Genomic DNA, 20,719 nt, shown 5'->3' on the forward strand with positions numbered 1-20,719 from the left:
TGCCTCCTTTCCTTACATCCAAAGCTGCAGGAGCATTTTTGTCATTTTTTCCCCAAAACAGAACACTCATCATTGGCCAAAAACACAGCACAGCATCTTTCAACTTGAGAAGAGCTGAGCAATTCAAAACAGCTTGTTACAAACCAAGACAATTCTGGCAGCCTTAGCTACTGCTGTGAGTCTGGCACCACAAGTGACAGGAATCCTCTCCCGTTGTACCCGGCAGTCTGCCTCTGGGCCTTGACTAGTCCCACTCCACTACACAGTTTAAGGTTTGCTCTAACACTGTATTAGCTTGGTAAAAACCTTCACCCTGCCATAGTTTGGTTTACACTTAGAAAACACACATTGATACCACACAATCTGACCACAGGCACAGAAGTCTTAGTACAAATGAGCTGGTATCTGCACACCACCTCCAGCCAGGAAGGCTCAAAGGAAGCCCCTGTGTTACTTTATTAAAAAAGGCTTTGTTTTGGTTTTTCACGAGACAAGAGAACAGCGCATGGAACAATTCTCCTGCTAGGAATTACGCCATAACATTCAAAAGTAATGGGGTGAATTAGCAACACAAGAGCTTAAAATAGAACAACGTTTTTTAAAAGCTTTTGCAAAACTAACTCTGCTTTCTCTTTATAAAGTGTCATTTGTTCAGAAGAAAAGTCAATACATCAAGAAAAGTCTAACTCTTACTGATGAGAAAACAGGCCAAACGGTATTTTGAAGTTTTAAAACTCTTTAAAACAGAAGTCACTATCTGAAACTCAAAAAGGAAGATTACAAAGATCAATTACATGACAGCAACATTGAAATTCTGCTTCTCATATTCACTATTTTCAGTTTACTGCACACCCAGGACTGAATAAACAAGCACAGTTCTTCCACCCAACAACAATCCACCACCAGAAGCTGGGAATACCTTGCCTTAATGCCATTTTTGTCACTTATCTCAGGCATTTACCTGCACACCATCATAAAGATGCAGCAGGGGCTGCAAGAGGCAGCTCACCACTACATATGGATGGCCATACGTACTCAGGGAGGGATAACTTTGTGCCAGGCTTTAGCCCTAGGACATACTCTGGTGAAAGGGTTTTACCTGCCATTTCTAGGGGTAATCCTTCCTGATGGATACCCTTAGTTAGTATGGTGTAAGCTATTTTAAACAGGGCTTGAAGGAAGCCACCTAATTAAATGACAATAGGCTGCAGAAGTGTAAGGATACTTTAAATTTCTTTAACAACTCAGCATAAAAGCTTATCTAGTCAATAAGTTTTAGTTGTCATATACTAAATACTAAAAATAGGGGGGGGTTCACCTGCATTTAGCATAATGGGGTGACAGAGGCCAAGGCAGAAGTCTACAATATGCTAAGTGGTTAAAAAGAGCTTCTTGCTACCTGGAGTACCAGAAACCAATTTCGCTTCCATTTAATTTTACAGCACCTTCATCTTCTTAAAAAGAAGAAAAAAAAAGTGGTGTTCTTTCCTCAGGAACAGAGCCTCAAGAGCAAGGATAACCACATCCCCCTACAATTCATCCTTACAGGCTATTACTCTAGAAGCTTGGATCATTGAAATTCATATGATCAAGCCTAATGACAGCGTGAAAGCTCGGCTGACCACAGAAGGCAGGCAGAGGAAAGAGAGGGCTAAAATACACAAGCCCACAGATGACTTTTAAAAGCTGTGAGCACTCACATTAGCGTAAAGATTACACACACCTCAACTGCAATGATGCATATTCATTTACTGTGCAAGTTCTCAGGAGCCAGAAGCAGAGTTGGAACCCAGCTACATCAATATGCTGTATTAACTTTGAAGCTTGTAGGGTAACAGATAGATGTTGAAAAGATTTTAATTAAGATGTCCGGCTGCCTATGCTCATAAGACTTGGAAATTTATTTTAGTACTACAGCTGCGTTTTAACCAGAAGGAACTTTTACATCAGGATTAGCAGTCAACTTCATGCTGCACTTCACATCGGCCTTTCATATGCTTTACAGGAAAATAAGAAAAGCACAGTTGCGCATTCATTAGGGAAATCCCTAGGAGTTTCAGCTGGGCTCCATTTCTGTTTACTATTGTTCTTTTAGTAGAAGACCTACAGTTTCCATTTTAGATACTCCAGATACTCTAGGACTTCCAGAACATTTCTATTAAACAGCGAAAACATCATAAACTTCCCAAAACTGGCCATCAGTCTCAGGCAAACTAACAACCCCAAAGCAGGGTATATAATGAACTAAGAGCATCAGTTGCAGGTCATGAATAACCAAGTTCAAAGTATGCAAATCTAATGATTAAAATTTCTGCCTAGAACATGTTACCAAACTGCAAACATGTTTTATCTTGCATCACAGAAGTTTTTATTCCTTGCCAAGACTTAAAAATCCTTTTCCTCATTGTTACTGAAGCATACAAGTGAACACTTTAAACACAGAATCATTTCTACAGTTAGCAATATACTGATTCGTCTTACATGCGTCCATAAGACCTGTTTCAAATATATTTGCCTATACTGCCTTCCCCATAATCCTACACTAACAAGAAGGAACAGTTTACAAAGCAAAACAACGGATTCTCCACGTATAGCTAGCTGAATACAAAGGTTTTCTATCTAAAGTTGGTTTTGCATAAGACCCTTTTGCTAACTGAGAGAGAAGCTTTAAGTGCTTTATTGAGTTATTCCGATTAGCAATACAAGGAGCTTGATCCAGGTTTTAAATACCCCTCCAAATAAAAAAGATGTTTGGGGCACTGTGATTTAACACTTTGAATAAAGACAGCTAGCACCTCCTTTCCTAGGAGAGAAGAAGCACAGACGAACAGGAGACAAAGACAATCACAGATGGCCAGACCAAACTACATCTGACTACACAGTTGTCATCTAACATGGCCTCCCCGTTAAGGCCTCGTCTTCCCCGTGCTTTTATCAAAAGAAGGTAGCAAAGCCACTCTGGCTCCACTGGTTGTAGTACCCACACAGACAGGGCAACAGGAATTCTGACCATTTTGCAATTCTTCATTAAGCACAGGTTTCACAATGCCGGTTGTTATGTTCACAGCTACCTGGCTATACAAGTGTCTCCCACTGTTGCCACCAGCTCCAAGTTCTACCCACTTATAGGAAAAAACACTAGTAAGTCCAGATCACTAAAACAAGCCTTTAGAACACAGCTAGGTGACATGCTGCTGTAGTAGACACATCTTGATGAGATTTCAAAGGGGAAGAAGAAATGCATGTCAACACCAACCCTCGAAGTAGCAATGGCTCCTACCCTAGCCAAAACCAGCGACATCATTGGCACTGTATAACGACAGCTTCGGGACTTGAAGTAAGCCAACAGCCTCGCACCTAGGGAGGCAAGAGACAAGAAGTACCTCCCAACTCCTCCTCGTGTAGGAACTGACTTTTTGCAGAGCATACAGCTTACACTAAGCCTTTCACAGTGCCTGCACCCCCGCTGCGGCTCAGGGCTACCATGGTGCCCGGCATCGCTCGCCTGAAAGAAGCCAGAGAGCCCAACCTGCAGCCCCACAAGCACAAGCTGACCCTCGGGGTTTTTCCCCACGGCCCCCGAGCGCAGCCAAGGCGCACCGAGGAGCGGGAAGCCGCCGCCGCAGCCAGGGCAGGGCAGTCCCCCGCGGGGAGCGAGGCCCGGGCCCCCGAGATGGCTGATGCACCCAGCCCAGGAGCGGGAGCGCTTCCTGCCGCCGCTCCCGAGCGCCGAGGGTCCGGCCCCCGCCCGCCGCGCCAGGAAGCGGGGGAGGGGAGGAGGCGGCGGCGGCCCGGCACCGCCGCCCCCCGGCAGACCCGACCCCACAAAGGCCGAGCCCCGCCACAACAGGCACCTGGGGGGGCTCCGCGCGAGCTCGCGCCCCCCCCCCCCGGCGTTGGGAAGGACACACACACACACACACACACACACACTCCGCTGGCGGCTGCCCGGGGAGGCCCCGCACACACACCGCGGGCCCGGGGAGGGCGGCTCCCACACGGCGGGGGCGCCGGCCGGCGATGCCGGGCCAGACGACGGGGAAAAGGGGGGGGGGGGGGGAGGGGGAGGGGGAGGGGGGAGATCGCGGCGGTACCGTGCCCGCCCCGGCGCGGCCGCTCACCTCAGAGTCTCCGCCGGGCGTTGGCAGCTCGCTGCGGGGTCTCCTCGGCTCAGGCACAGGGGCACGCCGCCGTGACGTCACCACGCAGCGGACGCCGGGCGGGGCGGCGACGAGGGGCGCGGCCGGCAGGGGAGGGGCGGAGCGGGGCGCGGCCGGCAGGGGGCGCTGCTCGGCCGGCACGCCCCGCCCCACCGCGGGCGCGCGCCGCCCCCGGCGGGAGCGCGCGCCGCCGCCTGCAGGGCGGTGCAGGGCGGTGCAGGGCGGTGCACGGCGGGGCGGGGGGGGGCCCCCCCCGGCGGCCTGCCCGCACCCGGGGAGCCCCGTCCACCCGTGGGGGAGGCCCTGGGCCATGCCCGCAGCAGCCCCCGTGCCAAGCATGCACCGCCCTGCACGCACCCCGGGGGCCGCGGGACCCCGCACCGCCCTGCACGCACCCGAGGGCAGCAGGAGCACACGGAGGGCACAAAGTCTCCCCTACAGGGTGGCCGTGCATTCCCTGCATCACCGCCTCCAAATTCCCTCAATTTTTTTCTTCCTTTCTTTTTTTTCCCCTGCCTGGAGCTGCCGCTGAAACGAGAAGGGCCGAGGAGCCACAACTGCTCTTGTTGGGAGACGCCTCCTGGCTGGGAGATGACCCCGCGGCGCAGTGGGCGCTCACGGGGGGTTATAAACAAATCCCCCTAAACCCCTCCCACGTCAAATAAAAACTACCCTTCAGGAACAAGAGCACGAGAAGAAAACCTCCAGGCGCTGCCAATTTGAAAAGCAGGAGCCAAAATCTGGCCTGAAACAGAAAACTTGTTTATAGAGTTAATTCCATTTTTAGAAGCCAGGAAGACCTGCCGGTCTTGCAGCGCGGCTCAAGGAGGTGACGTGGAAAGCAACAGAAACCCTGTGATTAAAAATCCCTGTTGTGGGCAGCTGAAAACCATCTGCAAAGGCTGAAAAAACACCTCTATATCGTTTTTAATTTTGCCTGCCCTGCCTGGCCCTGGCATGTCAGAGAGGTGTTTTCCCTCGCTCAGTTATCGTTCGCACCATCGAGCCATCAATAAGCCCACCTCTCAGGACCAGAAGACGACAAGAAGGCTCACAGCAGCCCTAAAAGTCAGCAAACATCGGCTCTGGGGAGCATCCAGGAGAGGATCAGACGTTAAGAGCATCTTTCTGCCGGCCCTTTTAAACGAGCCCTGGTTTGTCTGCACGTCCAAAGATGGAGCAAAAACCGCTCTGACCAACGTTAATGGTGTCAGAAGCACGCCTCTGTCTTCTCCTGCAAATATTGTCCATCCCTGGGGATTTTGGAACGAGCCATTGCCTTCAGACCAGGTTCACTACTGCCCTGAGTGCTCACAAAAGGCAGAGGAATATTTTCAAAATGAATTTTCAAGATGAAACCATGAATGGAAAGGAAGTCTTGCAGAAGGCAGCTGATTTTTAACCTTTTTATCTGGGAAATGTATTAAGTACTGCAGCTGGAACAGCAGCCGTGACCCTGCAGCCTCTGGTTCTGCTTCATTCACTCCTTACCTACCTGGTTGTTCCTCCAAGCAAAGCAGAGGGCACATGCTCATCTAAATGAAAGGCCTGAAAAACATGTAGGAGCGAGATGTGGCCCATACGTCATCTGCAGACAACCTCTGCCCTCCGGCACTGCATCCCGCTGACTCCTCCCAGATGATTTTTGGATTAAATCCCTGCCCCGTCGAGCCAAAAACCCATAAAGGCAATGGCTCGGTAGAGGCTGAGCCGAGTGGATGAGACCGTAAACCTGGAGGGTCTCGAGGATTCCTCCACCGAGCACCATCTCCTCGGGTCTTCAGAAACTCATCCTCGCTGCAAGCGTTGCAGGAGGCTCCAGCTCATCTTTCAGCCACCGGCTCCATCCTTGCCCGCCTTCCAGAGGATGGGTTGCTCAGCTCTGCAGCAGTACCTTCCAGTATTTCTGATGTTGCCTCAGATCTTTGGGTTTAATTAGATCAAAAACCAGCCGAGATGGCAATACTGGGTGAGCTGTTTCGGGGGAACCAGCCAGCGTTTTGGGGGAATGGTTCCCCCTTTCCAGCATCACCTCCCTGCTCCACAGCAGGACCATTTGGCAGCCGCATCCCCGCTTCCCGCAGCGCAGAGAGCACCGAGCATGAGCCCACTGTCTCCATGTCTTGCCTCTTGATACCTTCTGTATATTTTCATACAAAGCTACATCCATAGTAGTTTTGCTCTTTTGGGGCAAACCCAAGAAAAAGACTTGCCAGCGCCCAGAGGAACTGCAGGAGACCGGGGAGTTAGGGGGTACGGAGGGTCACGGGTGTTTGCTGGAGATGTAGGAAAGCACGGGTGAAATCCCACCAAAGGCCAGAGCGTGAAATCACAAGCTACGGAGGTCTACGAACATCACCCCGATCCCCTTGCACGTGTCACCGTACAATTTTAATGATGGGAAACAGAGATAAAACTGGGGCAGGAATCCCCTCTTCCCAGAGGAGCATAAATCAACACATGTGAAGATCTCTGGTGCTGCTGTAATTAGCACCATGGCAAAGCCCATGCAGTAATTAACTTTCTCCCTTCCAAGTTAAGATTTAATAACATGCAGTAAAATAAGACCTGGGGCGATGAAACAAGCAGGGAAAAAAAAATCAAATTAGACACTTGTGACTCGGTAAGGAATTAATTATACCCTGGTCTAATAATAATAATACTACATTGCTTTTAATCTGCCCTTGTGCTCCAAGTGAGGGAGGGTGAGCTGGGAAAAGGTGCTTGAAATGTCCCGCATTGACTCTGAGGACCGGGTTTCTGCCAACCAGAGGCTCAGCCACGCTGGGATGGGGCTGAGCTACTGCATCTGGCAGAGCTGGAAGAAGAAAATCTAGGACAAAAAGTATCCTGGGCTGCCGGAGAGCTGTCTCAAACCTCCCGTCCTAGCAGGGAACGGCTCTTCCCATGGGGAATCGGTGCTGCCAGCAGCCCCGAGCATCTTTCAGGGCAATTCCCAGGGTGTGCCAGGGGTGTGGGGACCGTAAGAGAGGGAGACTGGAGGCTGGACGAGAGGCTGTGCCCTGCTGAAGGGGGAATAAACTGCAACCATGGCAAGACTCAGTGACGGTGCTGGTCCCCAGGGGTCTCTTGGGAATGCAAAGAGGTCCTCCTTCCCCTTGGCAGAGTCACTGCAGCACCTAACCCAAAGCAGTAGGTTCAGACATCAAGATAGAGATGCACGAGTCGAGCGTGACCTGGAAGAACGTGGTGCTGCAGCATCCTCCTTCACAGGACCCCAGTGGGGCACCCAAACCCCTCCCAGCTGCAGGCGAGGGCCAGGAGGAGCAGGACCCTCCGGGGACTCACTGTAAGACGAACAAATCAATGCTAGAAAGGGAACAAGGAAGTTTGGAGGCGTTAAGAGATTATTTTGAGAGCGTATGCATGAACTGATCCAAGCCTGACACACAGACTTAGCCCCGAACCCAGTCAGGTATCACCCAGCAGAGCTGAAGGCAGCGGTGTCTTCCTCGGCAGTGGTTAAAGAGAGATGGGGCAATGCCTGGGAAGGTCACTTGGAGCTGAGTGACCACCTGGAACAAGCAAGCCCCCAGGAAGGTGAGCGACCGCTGCACCCAAGGCCGTGCCACGGGGAACGGAGGACACCACTCTTCCATCACCACCTCAGAAGCGAGGAGAGCCCAACTGCAAATGTGGGTGGAGGTGGTGCTTCTTGGTGGAGCCCAACCGCAAGTGCACTTGCGGTTGGGCTCCACCAAGAAGCACCACCTCCACCCTTGGTGGGCCCAGACCCCAGGGTCACAATTCCCCTTCCACAAATGGTCCCCCACCTTCACACGTCGCCAGCAGAGGAGGAGGCTAAGGCCAGTGTGCACGTCCAACACCTTGAGCAGCAACATAAGGTCACTACCTTGTTGTCTCGGGGAGGTCAGCAAGTCATGGGAGGATCCGACCAGATCTGACGTTACATGCCGGGATCCAACCTGGACATCCCCTTCTCCATCAGTACATTCCTACCTTGGCTCCTCACAGAGGAGGCAAGCTCCTGGAGGAGTCCTGTGCAGCTGGGCAGAGGGAGAACATCTCCTCAGCAGCCCTGATCTTTGCCTATCCCCAGTTCTTGGTGGAAAAAAGAGAGGCTGGAGATGTCCTACCAGCCCCACATGCCACCGAGTCTCCCTGGTAAAGCCAAAGGGATGCTTGCCATGCAGACAGGACACAGGCCCTGTCTCAGAGGTACATTTGAGATCAAGATTGATTTATTTTATTTTCTCCACTGCTCTGGCACAGAGGCATTCAGTGTCCCTGCACATTCCTGTCTCGCCCTGGCAGCTCAACCACTTGAAGCCAAGGGGGAACACATAAGGACTGTGAAACACCCATCTTTTGAAGAGCACCTGAAGCCTTCATGGCACTTTTTGAGGATGCTCTTCCCAGAGAAAAGAGTTCCAGGTCACCCTGTGTGACAGACTCAGGGGTTCGGACCAGCTGGGACAGAGACCAACAGACTCAGGTCACAACAGACCTTTCTGTGCTCTTCTCAGGCCACAGAGCTTCCTAAATATGGGCATTTTAACGAGGGGCAAAATCCAGCCCTGAAATCATTACCTGCCGCAGGTAGTCACAGTGAGGTACACCAGAGCCGGACAGGTAGGACATATTTTATAGCCTTATCACATCTGCCCCAAGCATTTTGCTTTTTGCTCCAAGCCCTCCTGGAATTGACTCCACCTGATATTATCTGCCTCTCGCTACAGCTTGACATAAGTCAAAGAAATAAATTACTCAATTACTAGAAAATCCAGTAAGACTGAATGCAGAATTAGTCTCGTTAAAGCACAGAGCAAGTACTGGCGGCATCAGCATTTTTGCTTCTTGGTCTCTTTCCTTGCTCTGCCTTTAGCAGCACGCAGGAACTGCGTGTCCTCGCGCAGGGACTCTGCGCAGGGCGTCCCGTATGGTCACTTGTGTCACTTGGTGAGGCCCTGGAAGTTGGGCTCTGTACACGGGGGCAGCGCTGCCTGCCGGCTCAGCAGCTTATCCAGGATGTTTATTTCAGCATCTCGTTTCTCAATGTCCTCAAACGGAGTCCAGGACATGTCGTGCTGGAGCTTATAGGCACCAAGAAATTTGTGGGGACTGGTCCCCCATTCCTGGAAGAGAAAAGAGAGATTCACATCATTGCTAGTTTCCCTTGGAGCTGGGCTGTGCTGTCCCTCAGCCCAACCTCTGCCCATGCTGGATAGCCCTACCACCTTTGAAGCAGTCCCAGCTACGTGACCGTCCCATTTTCTAACCTAAAAATAGGCTCAACTACCCTAAGACCAGGTCAAGCTACAGTGCTGCTGAGGCAGGGAGGCTTGGGGATACAAGATCTCCCTGACCTGCACAGAGCTCCTCTACATGCTCGGTGCTTTGCTCTGAAGCCTTCACCCTGCACGTATGAAAAAAGGTGGCCTGGAAGGAGGACACCTCCAAGACCACCCCTACCAAGCTGCAGACAAACTCACTTCCCTGACTGAAGCCCTTGAGAAGACCGTACTGCCAGACAGCCACACTGGACAGGGAAGGCCCAGGGCATGTTTGCAGTTCTTTACTTCCAGAGAAAGAACTGCAGGGACCGAAAGGCAGAATTCAGATCCACGCACCAAAGGTCTTCTTGCCCACCATCCACCAAGAGCTAAGAGAACTTCATAATACGGCTCTTACACCAGCAGAGTAACTCAGACCAAGGACAAACGCCAACTGAGCAGGAGCCTACAAATGCCTCCATCAAGATGGTGCTTTTGTCTGAGGTCCAGAAGTGCCCAAGTACCAGAAACGTGTTTTTTTCCCCCTCCCTGCTTCCTCAGGGGCTGTTAGGACCCACCTTGGGAGACAGGATGGAGAAGTATCGCTGGCCACTCTCCCGCCTGTACATGTAGTAGATGTTTCCTGGCTTCTTCACGAGGTTGCAGGCCACGTGGTGCAGATCAGCATCTCTGTTAGCTTCATCCAAGACCTAAAAAACAAATTTAAAATTTCCACACTTGAAATAAAACGACAGCGTGCTACTGCCTCTCAGCCAGAGCCCGAAATACACCACTTGACACACCACTCACGAGGCCTCATCCTCCCTGGTGCACGTCTGGCTTCACATGGCACATCTTTACTTGCCCCAGGAAGGAGATGCTTTCCAAAGAGATAAAGTTTTCTCCAAGTTTACCCTGTCAGCTGGACCTCAGAGCTCCTGCACCCCTCCACGGAGGTGGAGATACCTTCAAGAATCAAGGACCTCTTCACCACAGCCCCAGGTTCACCTCTGTGCCTGACCACATGCTGGACTCGTTCCCCTTCTCCGTACACATCTGCCGGACCCTGGGGGCTTCCCTGCTGCGGTCCGCGAGGGAAGGGACAGCAAACAAAGGGGAATTCATCTCCCCAGCTCCACCAGCTGACTGCTCCACAGCTCCGGCTCCACCAGTTAACGATTATATGACGTAGTGGCCTTGATGGCAGCGGGCCAGTCGCAGTGACTGGCAGATCCTTTCCCGCTCAGGCTCTGAGATTTCACCCCCGAGGGTGAAGTCTGAATTGAAGAGGACAGCCAAGCCCCGCTGGGCTTGCGCACGGAGCCACCTGCTCCAGCAAATGAGCTGGGACAAGCTGGAAAGCCAAGCCCGTCGTCAGGCAACAGCTCATCTTCTCCCAGGGCTCAGATCCAGCCAGGGCCACGTCGTCACCCCCCTGCACCGACTCCTCCCGGGAGCACAGCGCACACGCTACGGTGACAGGAGTTGCCTGTCCCAAAGCCAGAGTCATCTCTCTGTCCTTCCTGACACCTGAGCTGCTTTCGACCAGCCACCCTCGCTCCTCCGCCTTAACAGAAGTCCTCCCTGATGCACAGAGGACTCAGGGAAAACACCAAAAACATCCTTCCCCGTCCCCAGCTGATACCAGACAATAAACCCTCTTTATTTTCCCACTGAATCTTCTCTACTTGGCTTCTGGCCATGATTCACGTCCAGGCCACAGCTCTTCCCGAATGTCTAGCAGTTAAGACAGACGCTAATCTCCCTCCCCTCGCAAGCACAAGGCAATGAGCCTTCTGCCCAGTTTGCGGACGCATCCTCACCTTCCGAGCCTGCTCCTGCAAGTACCGGATCTGCTCAGCGATGACGGTCAATTTATTGCAGGCATTCGCTCGGATGAAATCATCTGCCTGCGAGGAAGAACGAGGTTTGGTCAGGACGGGGACGAGCCACGGCCCTTCGGACCTTGCCATGCTGGGTGTGCGCTGGAGAAGCGGCAGTCGTGGCCTCACTCGAGGTTTTAATGGGGCTGTGGGTGGTGCAGGAGCTGCCCTGCATGCGGCTGGGGGGCAGCTGTGGCACCCCCCGGGCGGTGGGGTGACAGCCGTGGAGCAGGGACCAGGCACTGGGGGGTGCCTGGACATGCTGGGTGGCAGTAGGACATACTGGGAGGCACTGGGGTGGACCAAGAGGTACTGGGATGCACTGGGAGGAGGCAGTGGGATGCACTGGGAGGAGGCAGTAGGGCTTACAGGGAAGCATTTAGGTGGACTGGGTGGGCTGAGAAGCTCTGGGGGACACACTGGACTAGGACGTAGTACTGGAAGGCAGTAGGATGTACTAGGAGTCACTGGGGGGATAGCAGAACGTACTGGGAGGCGCTGGGATGGACTGGGCGGCACTAGGAGGGGCAGTAGGCCACGTCAGGAGGAACTGGGGTGGACTGAGAGGCACTGCGATGGACTGGGAGTCACTGAAGGGGGAATAAGACGTATCAGGAGGTGGGCGCTGGGATGGACTGGGAGAGTGGGCGGTAGGACGCACCTGAACACACTGGGGTGGACTAAAGGCAGTGGGACATACTGGGAGGCAGGAGGGCATACTGGGATGGATTGGGAGCCTAGCGGGATGTTCTGGGAGCCACTGGCGGGCAGCAAGACACAGCGGGAGGCACTGAGGTGCAACGGGAGGTGCTGGAGGCACGAACAGCGCGGCCCACTGGGGAACACGGGAAGGCACCGGGGTGCACTGGGGCATACTGGGAGGGGACAGTGGGATATGGTGGGAGGCACCGCGGGACACGCCGGGAAGCCGCCGGGGACACCGGAGAGCAACGGGACGTGCTGGGAGGCACCGAGGCCGCCGCCGGCTGACGAGGCCCTGGAGACGGCCGGGAGGGAGCGGGACGCCGGGTACCCGCGCGGCCCCGCCGCCGCCGGGGGCCGGGGCCCGGCCCTCACCTGCTGCACCTGCCGGGCCAGGACCACCAGGTCCCCGGGGTCTCCGACGCGGGCGGCGCGGCCCGCGCTGCCCTCCACCAGGGCCAGGCCCACGCCGCCACCGCCGCCGGGCTCCGCACCGCCCTCCGCCGCCATTACCGGCCCGCCAAGCCCTGCCCCTTCCGCCCAGCGAGGCGGAGCTTCCGCCGCAGGGCGGGGCTACGGGAGAGCAGCGGGGCGGGGTTACAGGCGTCGCGGCTGCGGGCGCTGATTGGTCGGCGGGCGGGGCGAGGCGGGAGGGGCGGGGCGGGGTGCGCTCCGGTGCCCGGTTCGGGGGCGGGGCGTCCGCGGGCGCGGGGCGGGGCGGGGCGCGCGCGGGCGGGCGCGGCCCCGAGGCTCGGCCATGGCGCTGCTGCCGGTGCTGCCGCTGCTGGTGCTGCTGGCGCGGGCGGCGACGCCACCTGAGCCGGTACCGGTACCGGAGCTGGGGCCGGGACCGGGGCCGGGACCGGCAGACCCCCCGCTGCCGGCCCAATCCCCGGACGCTCTGTTCGCCGCCGGCGCCGAGGCGTACGCCCGGGGCGATTGGCCCGCCGTGGTGCTGCAGATGGAGCGGGCGCTACGGGCTCGGGCGGCCGTGCGCTCCCGGTTGGTGCGGTGCCGCCTGCGCTGCGCCAACGCCACGGCCGGACCGGCGGAGGGGGCCGAGCCCCAGCCCGAACCGGTGCTCCGCGACCTGCTCTTCTTCCGAGGGCTGCTGCGCCGCGCCGCCTGCTTGCGGGGCTGCGGGCCCGCCGCGCCCTCCCGGTACCGGCTGGGCGACGAGCTGGACCGCGAGTTCAGCAAGCGCAGCCCCTACAACTACCTCCAGGTCGCCTATTTCAGGGTACGGGACCGGCGGCGGGACCGGAAGGTGGGGCGGGGGGTCCGGGACCGGCAGCGACCCCGGGAAGGGAAGGGGGGTGTCCCGGTGCGGGGGGATACGGGATGGGGGCGGATGTCCCGGAGGGATCCCGGGACGGGGCGGGGGGCGGACGGTGGGATGGGACCGAGAGAACCGGGCGGGGGCGATCCCGGGGGGGAGCGGTCCCGGGACCCGGGAGGGGTCCGGCTGTCCGCCCCGGCGGGGTGAGGGGTGTCGGACGGCGGCCCCGGGCCCTGCCCGTCCCTCCCCTGCCCCCCCTGCGCAGTGCCACGTCGGAGCTCGCCGGAGCCGCCCCCTGTCACCGCCCTCCATCCCGGCTGCGGGACCCCCCCGGCCACTGCGATGCCCAGGGGTCGGGGGTCCCCTCCGCACCCCATGGAGGGTCCGCACCGTGGGGCGGGCGCTGTCTCACCCCCCACTCCACCCCCCCCCGGTCACACCCAGATGAACCGGCCGGCGCAGGCAGCGGCGGCGGCACACACCTTCTTCGTGGCCAACCCCGGGCACCAGGAGATGAGGCAGAACCTGGAGTACTACCAAGCCATGGCGGGCGTCCGCGAGGATGACTTCACCGACCTGGAGGCCAAACCCCACCTGGTGAGTCCCCTCCGGCCTTGGGCAACCCCTCCCAAAACACCCCTCCACTGCCGGACCTGGGGAGGTCACACCATGGCTGTTGGCTCAGCAGGCTCATGAGATGCCACCTTGGTGCTGTGAGGTCCATCCTGTGGGGACAAGGTGCCCTGGGTGCTCCGGTCACAGGGAGCGGGGCGTTGAGCCCCTCCCATCGTTTCTCATCCCTCCGTAGACCGAGTTTCGGCTGGGTGTCCGGTTTTACACAGAGGAGCAGCCAGCCGCTGCCATCCTGCACCTGGAGAAGGCACTGGAGGAGTATTTTGTGGCAGACACCGAGTGCCGCGCGCTCTGTGAGGGACCCTATGACTACGAGGGCTACAACTACCTGGAGTACAACGCGGACCTTTTCCAGGCCATCACAGGTGGGAGCTGCGCGTGCTGCATCCCATCTCAAGAGTTGGGGACAATCCTGGGGGGTGGTGGTCCCCAAAGAGGTCCCCAAAGACCTGGGGGGTGGTGGGTCCCCATAGAGGGCAAACCCCATCCTAGGTTTCGCTAGGAGGAGCGTGGCCAGCAAGTGGCAGGAGGTGTTTGCCCACGCTCAGCACTGGGTGTGATGCCCAGGAACCCCCCAAATTCCAGAGGGATGTGGAGAAACAGGAGAGGGACCAGCAGAGGGTCACCAGCATGCAAGGGTGGGAGGCTGAGGGTGGTCACTCCTTCCGCAGAGAGCAGCACAGCCCCGCAACCGATCATGCAGAGGTGGGCGACCACCATCCTTGGGCATTTCCACCACTGAAAAGCTGTCAACAGCCCTGCTGCGAGCAGGAGGTTGGAGCGGAGACCCCCAAGGTCCTGTCCACCACCCCTTGGGCCACCGTGTGCAGTGACACAGGGTTTTTTTCCACCAGATCACTACATGCAGGTGCTAAGCTGCAAGCAGGGCTGCGTTACGGAGCTGGCCTCTCAGCCCGGCCGGGAGAAGCCCTTGGAGGATTTCCTGCCCTCGCACTTCAACTACCTGCAGTTTGCCTACTACAACAGTAAGCAGCTCGTTGCCCCATCTTCTGTTGGCCATCAGCACTGGACATCGTGCTCTGCACGGGCCATTCTTCATGGGCAGAACTCATAGACTCACAGAATGGTTTGGGTTGGGAAGGGACCTTCAAAGATCATCTAGTCCAACCCAAGATGCAGGGACATCCTGCACAAGATCAGGTTGCTCAAAGCCCCATCCAACCTGACCTTGAACTTTTCCAGTGATGGGGCATCCACATCTTCTATGGGCAACCTGTTCCAGTGTCTCACCATCCTCATCATAAAAAATTTCCTCCTTATGGCCAACCTAAACCTACCCTCTTTCAGTTTAAAACCATTGCCCCTTGTCCTGTTACTACAAGCCTTGGTAAAAAGTTGTCTCCGTCTTTCTTGTAAGTCCCCTTTATATATGGAAAGGCTACAAGAAGGTCTCCCTGGAGCCTTCTCGTCTCCAGGCTCAACAATCCCAACTCTCTCAGCCTTTCTTCGTAGAAGCGTTCCATCCCTCTGACCATTTTTGTGGCCTCCTCTGGACCCACTCTAACAGGTCCATGTCCTTCTTGTGCTGTGGACCCCAGAGCTGGACGCACTGCTCCAGGTGGGATCTCGTGAGAGTGGAGTAAAGAGGGAGCATCACCTCTGTTGACCTGCTGGCCACGCTTCTTGTGATGCAGCCCAGGATACGCTTTGCTTTCTGGGCTGCAAGTGCACATTGCTGACTCACGTCCAATTTTTTGTCCGCTAGTATCTCCAAGTCCTTCTCTACATGGCTGCTCTAAACCCATCCATTCCCCAGTCTTTACTGATACTGGTGGAGGGCCTTCCACTTGTTGATCTTCATGAAGTTCACACAGGCCCGCTCCTCCAGCCTGAAATGTGCCACAGGAGAGCCGGATCTCACTCTGCCTGGTTGCAAGAACTCTCCACGTCACTTTAGATGCTCAATTCCTGGGCAGCTTCGCTTTCCAAGTGAAATAACAGCCTAGAGAAGCATTTCTTTTTTTCTCCTGCCAACTTATCCACCTCTTGCTCCAAACCACAGAGGCATCCTCCCCCTCCAGAACAGTTAGTTATAACCCAGGCAAATATACCCAATTTTATTTTATTTTTTATTCACCTCCTTAGAAAAATCTAAGCTGTTTCTGTGCAAATTTCTCCAAAAGGAGGGAAAAAAAATGAAGGCCAAGAAGATTGAAAGGCTGCAGTCCTTTGCATGAAAGTGGGTCAGGGTGCTTAAGTGGCTGAAAATTGCAGGTTAGCCTGGAAATGACTGGGTCTTGCTGCCTGGAAATAGGCTTCAAGATGTTTTCCAAGTGACAAAACTACTCAAGCAGTGGCCCTGATTTCTGGTGTAATGATTTCTGGAGGCAGGAAAGCGCCTCGGACTCTTAATTTTGCCTTTGTGGCAGCAGTTGTCTTTGCTCCAGGATATCTGCCCTACTTGGGAGACCCTGTGGAGGACAAGGACTTTCTCTCTTGTTTCTCCTCCATATCCGTGTTCGCTCTGTCTCTGATGCGCTTGGACGTGCCATTAACAGCGCCGTTTCTCTTTGCAGATGGGAATTACGAAAAAGCCATTGAATGCACCAAAACCTATTTGCTCTTCTTCCCAAACGACGAGGTGATGAACCAGAATTTGGCCTATTACACCGCCGTCCTGGGGGAAAACCTGGCAGGACCCATCAAACCTCGAGAGGTGAGTGACCGGCTGGGATGAGCCATTGCAGGGACATCTTCTCCCCTCCTTGGGGACCTTTGCAGAGGTTTTGGGGTCTGCTCTGGATGGATCTGCTCTGGTCCAGCCACCCTTTGGTGGCAAGGTGGGGAGGAATGGACAGATGCAAGACCCAACAAGCTGGAAAACAGCTGAGGAACTGAAAAATGTCACTGACAAAATATCTTTGGCCAAGTGAAGGCTTGATGGCACAAATGGACCAGCTCTTGTGGGAGAGGTCTGTGAGAGGCAGACAGACAGACTTTTTAGGAGGATCTGAGCCCACCTCTGCTACAGACATCCACAGCTGAAGTGAAATTGCTTAAAAAGGAGAGGATTTGTCTTCAAAATAGCTGGATCCAGATGCTCGGGTGCTGCCTGGGAGGTGGTAGGCAGGGATGGAGTCTCTGCCCCGTGTCAGGTGGAGCAGGGAAGGGAATTTGCTTCTAAAGAGCTTCCTGTAGGAGGGACACACATGTGCCTCTGTCTCCCCCGTCCTCTCCCCAGGGCTCGTCCACATGGGACAGGGAAGTTCATGCAGGATGGGGAAAGCCACTTGCTTCCCGGCTGCCAGAGGGACCGGGAAACCAGGGCTGCGGGTCTGGAGCAAGGACCGCGGGAATGATGTAAACCCAGCACCCTCCTGCCCTCGCTCGGGGTCTTTTCAGAGCCTTCGTGCCGTGCCCTCACCCCGTCCCTCTGCCCCTCACCACAGGAGATCCAGGCATACCGCCAGCGAAGCCTGATGGAGAAGGAGCTGCTCTTCTTCAGCTACGACGTCTTCGGCATCCCCTTCGTGGACCCGGTGAGCGGTGCTGGACCAGGCTGGATGCGATGGCCAGAAGGGAGGGGGATGAGGAGGGGTCTGCGTCCCAGCCAGATCCTCGTCCAGCTCCTGATGTTGTTGTTCTTCTGGCTGCAGGACACGTGGACTCCCGAAGAGGTGATACCAAAAAGGCTGCGAGAGAAACAAAAGTGAGTGCTCTCCCAAGCTGATGGCCAAGCCTACCCAACGGGGAGACCAATGGGACGTACCCCTCTTTCTTCATGGGGTTTGGGCCAAAGGCCATGGCCGTGGAGCTGCTGCCAGGGAGGGGTTTTGGTGTTGGGTCTGGAAGAGGCTGCTGGAGGGCAGAACTTTGCTCCCCATCAGCCTTTGGGGTGATGGGGATGGGTAGGTCATCCCAAGCAGCTCAGGGTGAGGGATGCATTGAGATGACTCTCTCCAGCCTTGGGGCTGGGCTTTGTCACCGGTCCCTGGAGACAACTTGTCCTGCCCTTGTCCTGGTGCCCTTCATTCGCGATGCGGGCACAGTGGGGCAGTGGAGCTGATGGCTGCTGCGTGCCCAGGGTGGAGCGGGAGACGGCGGCACGCATCTCGGAGGAGATTGGCAACCTCATGAAGGAGATCGAGACGCTGGTGGAGGAGAAGGCCAAGGAGTCTGCCGATATGAGCAAGTTCATCCGAGAAGGTGTGGAGGGCCGGAAGGGGAGGTGTAGGATGGGGACCTCCATGTCCCCCACTGCCAGGTCACGGTCCCTCCATGTGGGTGGTGGCAGGAGCAGGTGGCAGGACCACAGCTTCCCCCAGCGCTGTACCCCAGGGGTGGTGGCACCCATCCCTGTGTCATCCTGATCCTGTTTGTGCCACAGGTGGCCCCTTGGTGTACAAAGGAGCCAGCGTCACCATGAACTCCAAGACCCTGAATGGCTCCCAGCGCGTTGTGGTGGACGGGGTCCTTTCCGCTGAGGAGTGCCGGGAGCTGCAGAGACTCACCAACGTGAGCACGGGGACGGCAGGAGCGGGCAGGCATGGGACAGGGGGTGCTGAAGGGTCCCATCCTGCGGCTCAGAAGTCAGACCGGTAACACCGATTGGGTTTTGCAGGCAGCTGCCTCGGCTGGGGATGGGTATCGTGGGAAGACATCTCCTCACACCCCCAGCGAGACCTTCTACGGCGTGACTGTCCTGAAGGCCCTCAAGGTTAGGGTGGTTGTGGGGAGGGGGGAGAAACAGGCTGTGGAGACCAGGGAGGCGGGGTTTGAAGGCAGGCAGCTGCCCGTGCTTGCCCAACCCACCTGGGGCTGAGCCCGTGTCCTGTCTGTCCCCCGCAGCTGGGCCAGGAGGGCAAGGTGCCCCTGCAGAGTGCCTACCTCTACTACAACGTGACAGAGAAGGTGCGGCACATGATGGAGTCCTACTTCCGCCTGGAGGTCCCGCTCCACTTCTCCTACTCCCACCTGGTGTGCCGCACAGCCATCGATGGTGAGCATGGCCTCGGAGGAGTACAACCCAAGGAGAAGCAAGTCTCCTTCAGCCTCTTGTCCTGTCTGGGTCTCCGCCAACAGCTGGGGTGGTCTGGTCTTGGACCTTTCCTTGCTGCTCCCTAGCCTGCTCCTTTTCCCAAAAGGAAGGTGTGGGGAGCTTGTCCCTAAGCCCGGTTTGGGAAGATGAGCAGCTCTGTTGGTTGCCTCCAACGGGCAGGTGGCTTCATGCCATATAGAATTTCAGCACTTGGAGGCATTTGGGATTGGGTGCTGGGAGAGTCTGTGTCTGGAGGGCCATGGAGGTGCCATGGGACAAGTCAACAGAGGCTTGTGCCACCCGAATGGCCTCTCACTCCTGCGAGTGAAGGGCTTTAGGCTACAGGTGACTTTCTTGTCACCTCCAAGCACATGGGGACAGATCCTGGTCCTGCAGGGACAAAGGGATCTTGACGTGCCAGGTCTTGTTCCACCCTAGAGAAGCAAGAAGGCCGAAGTGACAACAGCCACGAAGTACACGTGGACAACTGCATCCTCAATGCGGAGGCCCTGGTGTGCGTGAAGGAACCTCCAGCCTACACCTTCCGGGATTACAGGTACCGGTGGTGTCTATCAGCCAGAGCTTCTCCACCTGAGGGCACCATGGCTTGGTGGCACCTGGGTTGGAAGGAGCAGGATGGGAGGGCAGCCCAACCTGGGCTCTCCTGCCTCTGGCTCTTGCCATGGTGTTGGAGAGCTCCCAGTTGCTGGAGCTGTCGCTTGGGGTGATGGTCACCACCTCCGTTTGTCCTCTGCTTCCTTTAGTGCCATCCTCTACCTCAACGGGGACTTTGAAGGAGGAGCTTTCTACTTCACCGAGCTGGATGCCAAGACCGAGACCGTAAGTAGCTCAGCTCCTTGAGGATCCATGTGCAGCACCAAACCCAGCTCCTGCCTGCTGGCCCCATCCCCTGTGCCACCACAAGGGGTGAAGTTGGGTTGGGGGGGACAAACTCATCCCCTCACCCACCGGGTGCATCCTGACCAGGGTCTCCCATCTGTTGCAGGCAGAGGTTCAGCCGCAGTGCGGCCGTGCCGTGGGCTTCTCCTCCGGCTCAGAGAACCCCCACGGAGTGAAAGCCGTGACCAAGGGCCAACGCTGCGCCATCGCCCTCTGGTTCACCCTGGACCCTCGGCACAGCGAGCGGGTAAGCCCCCTCCCCAGCAGTTGGGTGGTTTTTTTGGGGGGGACAATGTGGCCATGCTTATCCCCGTGGGTCTGCCCCACAGGAGCGTGTGCAGGCAGACGACCTGGTGAAGATGCTTTTCGGTGCAGAAGAGGGGGATTTGCTGCAGGAGACGGAGACGGAGCAGGAACCGTCGGCTGCCGTTGCGGTGGGGAAGGACGAGCTGTGATGTCCCATGGGAACCAGGACGTCCCTGCTGGGACCAGCGACACCAGCGTTGCGGCTTCAGGCTGCTCAGCCGTGGGGCTGCCAGACGGGTCCCCCTTCTGCCCCCAACCGACATGGGATGGGGAATTGGGAGATGCTCTGCACCACCCCTGCAGCATCCAGCATCCCCCCTGCGGAGCTGCCACTTGACCTGGGGGTATCACAGACACTTGGGGGGGGGGGGGGGGGGCACGCTGACATGAGGGACAAGGGAGGGATGCTCTTTTAGGGGTGAGGACCCAGTGCCACAGTAGCAGACACATGCCTTTCTGCTCGGCTGAACCTGCGGCTATTTAAGTGCCTTCTGCAGAAAATGGGTGAATAAAGGCGTTGTTTTTTTTTTTTTTCTAAGCTGTCGCTTGCTGAGTGGGGGGCTGGAGGCTGCCACCCCCCGCCCCTTGGCTGTCGTCTGGTG

At 56.4% G+C, this 20,719-nt stretch overlaps 3 protein-coding genes across 4 annotated transcripts in view; 1 reads left to right on the forward strand and 2 right to left on the reverse strand.

Moving 5' to 3' along the window:
* CDC42 (cell division cycle 42) overlaps positions 1-4,196 on the reverse strand; it is a 28,690-nt gene extending 24,494 nt beyond the window's left edge. For both annotated transcript variants that reach the window (XM_076356385.1, XM_076356386.1), the window contains exon 1: positions 4,122-4,196. The gene's annotated coding sequence lies outside the window, so the exon portion shown is untranslated. The remainder of the gene's footprint in view (positions 1-4,121) is intronic.
* A 4,165-nt stretch (positions 4,197-8,361) lies between these two features.
* On the reverse strand, positions 8,362-12,510 carry C19H1orf50 (chromosome 19 C1orf50 homolog). Its single transcript, XM_076356225.1, has 4 exons — positions 12,376-12,510; positions 11,239-11,325; positions 9,994-10,125; positions 8,362-9,277 (listed from the first exon to the last, which is right to left on the reverse strand). The coding sequence occupies exons 1-4, from the start codon at positions 12,508-12,510 to the stop codon at positions 9,095-9,097; spliced, it is 537 nt and encodes a 178-aa protein (XP_076212340.1). The 3' UTR covers positions 8,362-9,094.
* A 247-nt stretch (positions 12,511-12,757) lies between these two features.
* P3H1 (prolyl 3-hydroxylase 1) lies at positions 12,758-20,460 on the forward strand. The gene is made up of 15 exons (XM_076356244.1): positions 12,758-13,240; positions 13,724-13,876; positions 14,088-14,277; positions 14,767-14,898; positions 16,450-16,589; positions 17,323-17,412; positions 17,530-17,582; positions 17,958-18,079; positions 18,261-18,388; positions 18,495-18,590; positions 18,722-18,872; positions 19,350-19,467; positions 19,676-19,751; positions 19,918-20,058; positions 20,141-20,460. Exons 1-15 carry the CDS (start codon positions 12,758-12,760, stop codon positions 20,264-20,266), a joined length of 2,199 nt encoding a protein of 732 aa, XP_076212359.1. The 3' UTR covers positions 20,267-20,460.
* The last annotated feature ends 259 nt before the right edge of the window (positions 20,461-20,719 follow it).

The sequence above is a fragment of the Aptenodytes patagonicus genome, chromosome 19, assembly GCF_965638725.1.
Source record: "Aptenodytes patagonicus chromosome 19, bAptPat1.pri.cur, whole genome shotgun sequence".
Lineage (NCBI taxonomy): Eukaryota > Metazoa > Chordata > Aves > Sphenisciformes > Spheniscidae > Aptenodytes > Aptenodytes patagonicus.

Coding starts and splice junctions, on each gene's coding strand:
- C19H1orf50 (XM_076356225.1), bottom strand. CDS start 12,510: ATGGCGGCGGAGGGCGGTGCGGAGCCCGGCGGCGGTGGCGGCGTGGGC. Junction 10,126..11,238: donor TGCAGGAGCAGGCTCGGAAG/GTGAGGATGCGT, acceptor TTTGTTTTTTAG/GTCTTGGATGAAGCTAACAG. Junction 9,278..9,993: donor TCTCCATCCTGTCTCCCAAG/GTGGGTCCTAAC, acceptor TTTCTCTTCCAG/GAATGGGGGACCAGTCCCCA.
- P3H1 (XM_076356244.1), top strand. CDS start 12,758: ATGGCGCTGCTGCCGGTGCTGCCGCTGCTGGTGCTGCTGGCGCGGGCG. Junction 13,877..14,087: donor TGGAGGCCAAACCCCACCTG/GTGAGTCCCCTC, acceptor ATCCCTCCGTAG/ACCGAGTTTCGGCTGGGTGT. Junction 18,389..18,494: donor AGCTGCAGAGACTCACCAAC/GTGAGCACGGGG, acceptor TGGGTTTTGCAG/GCAGCTGCCTCGGCTGGGGA.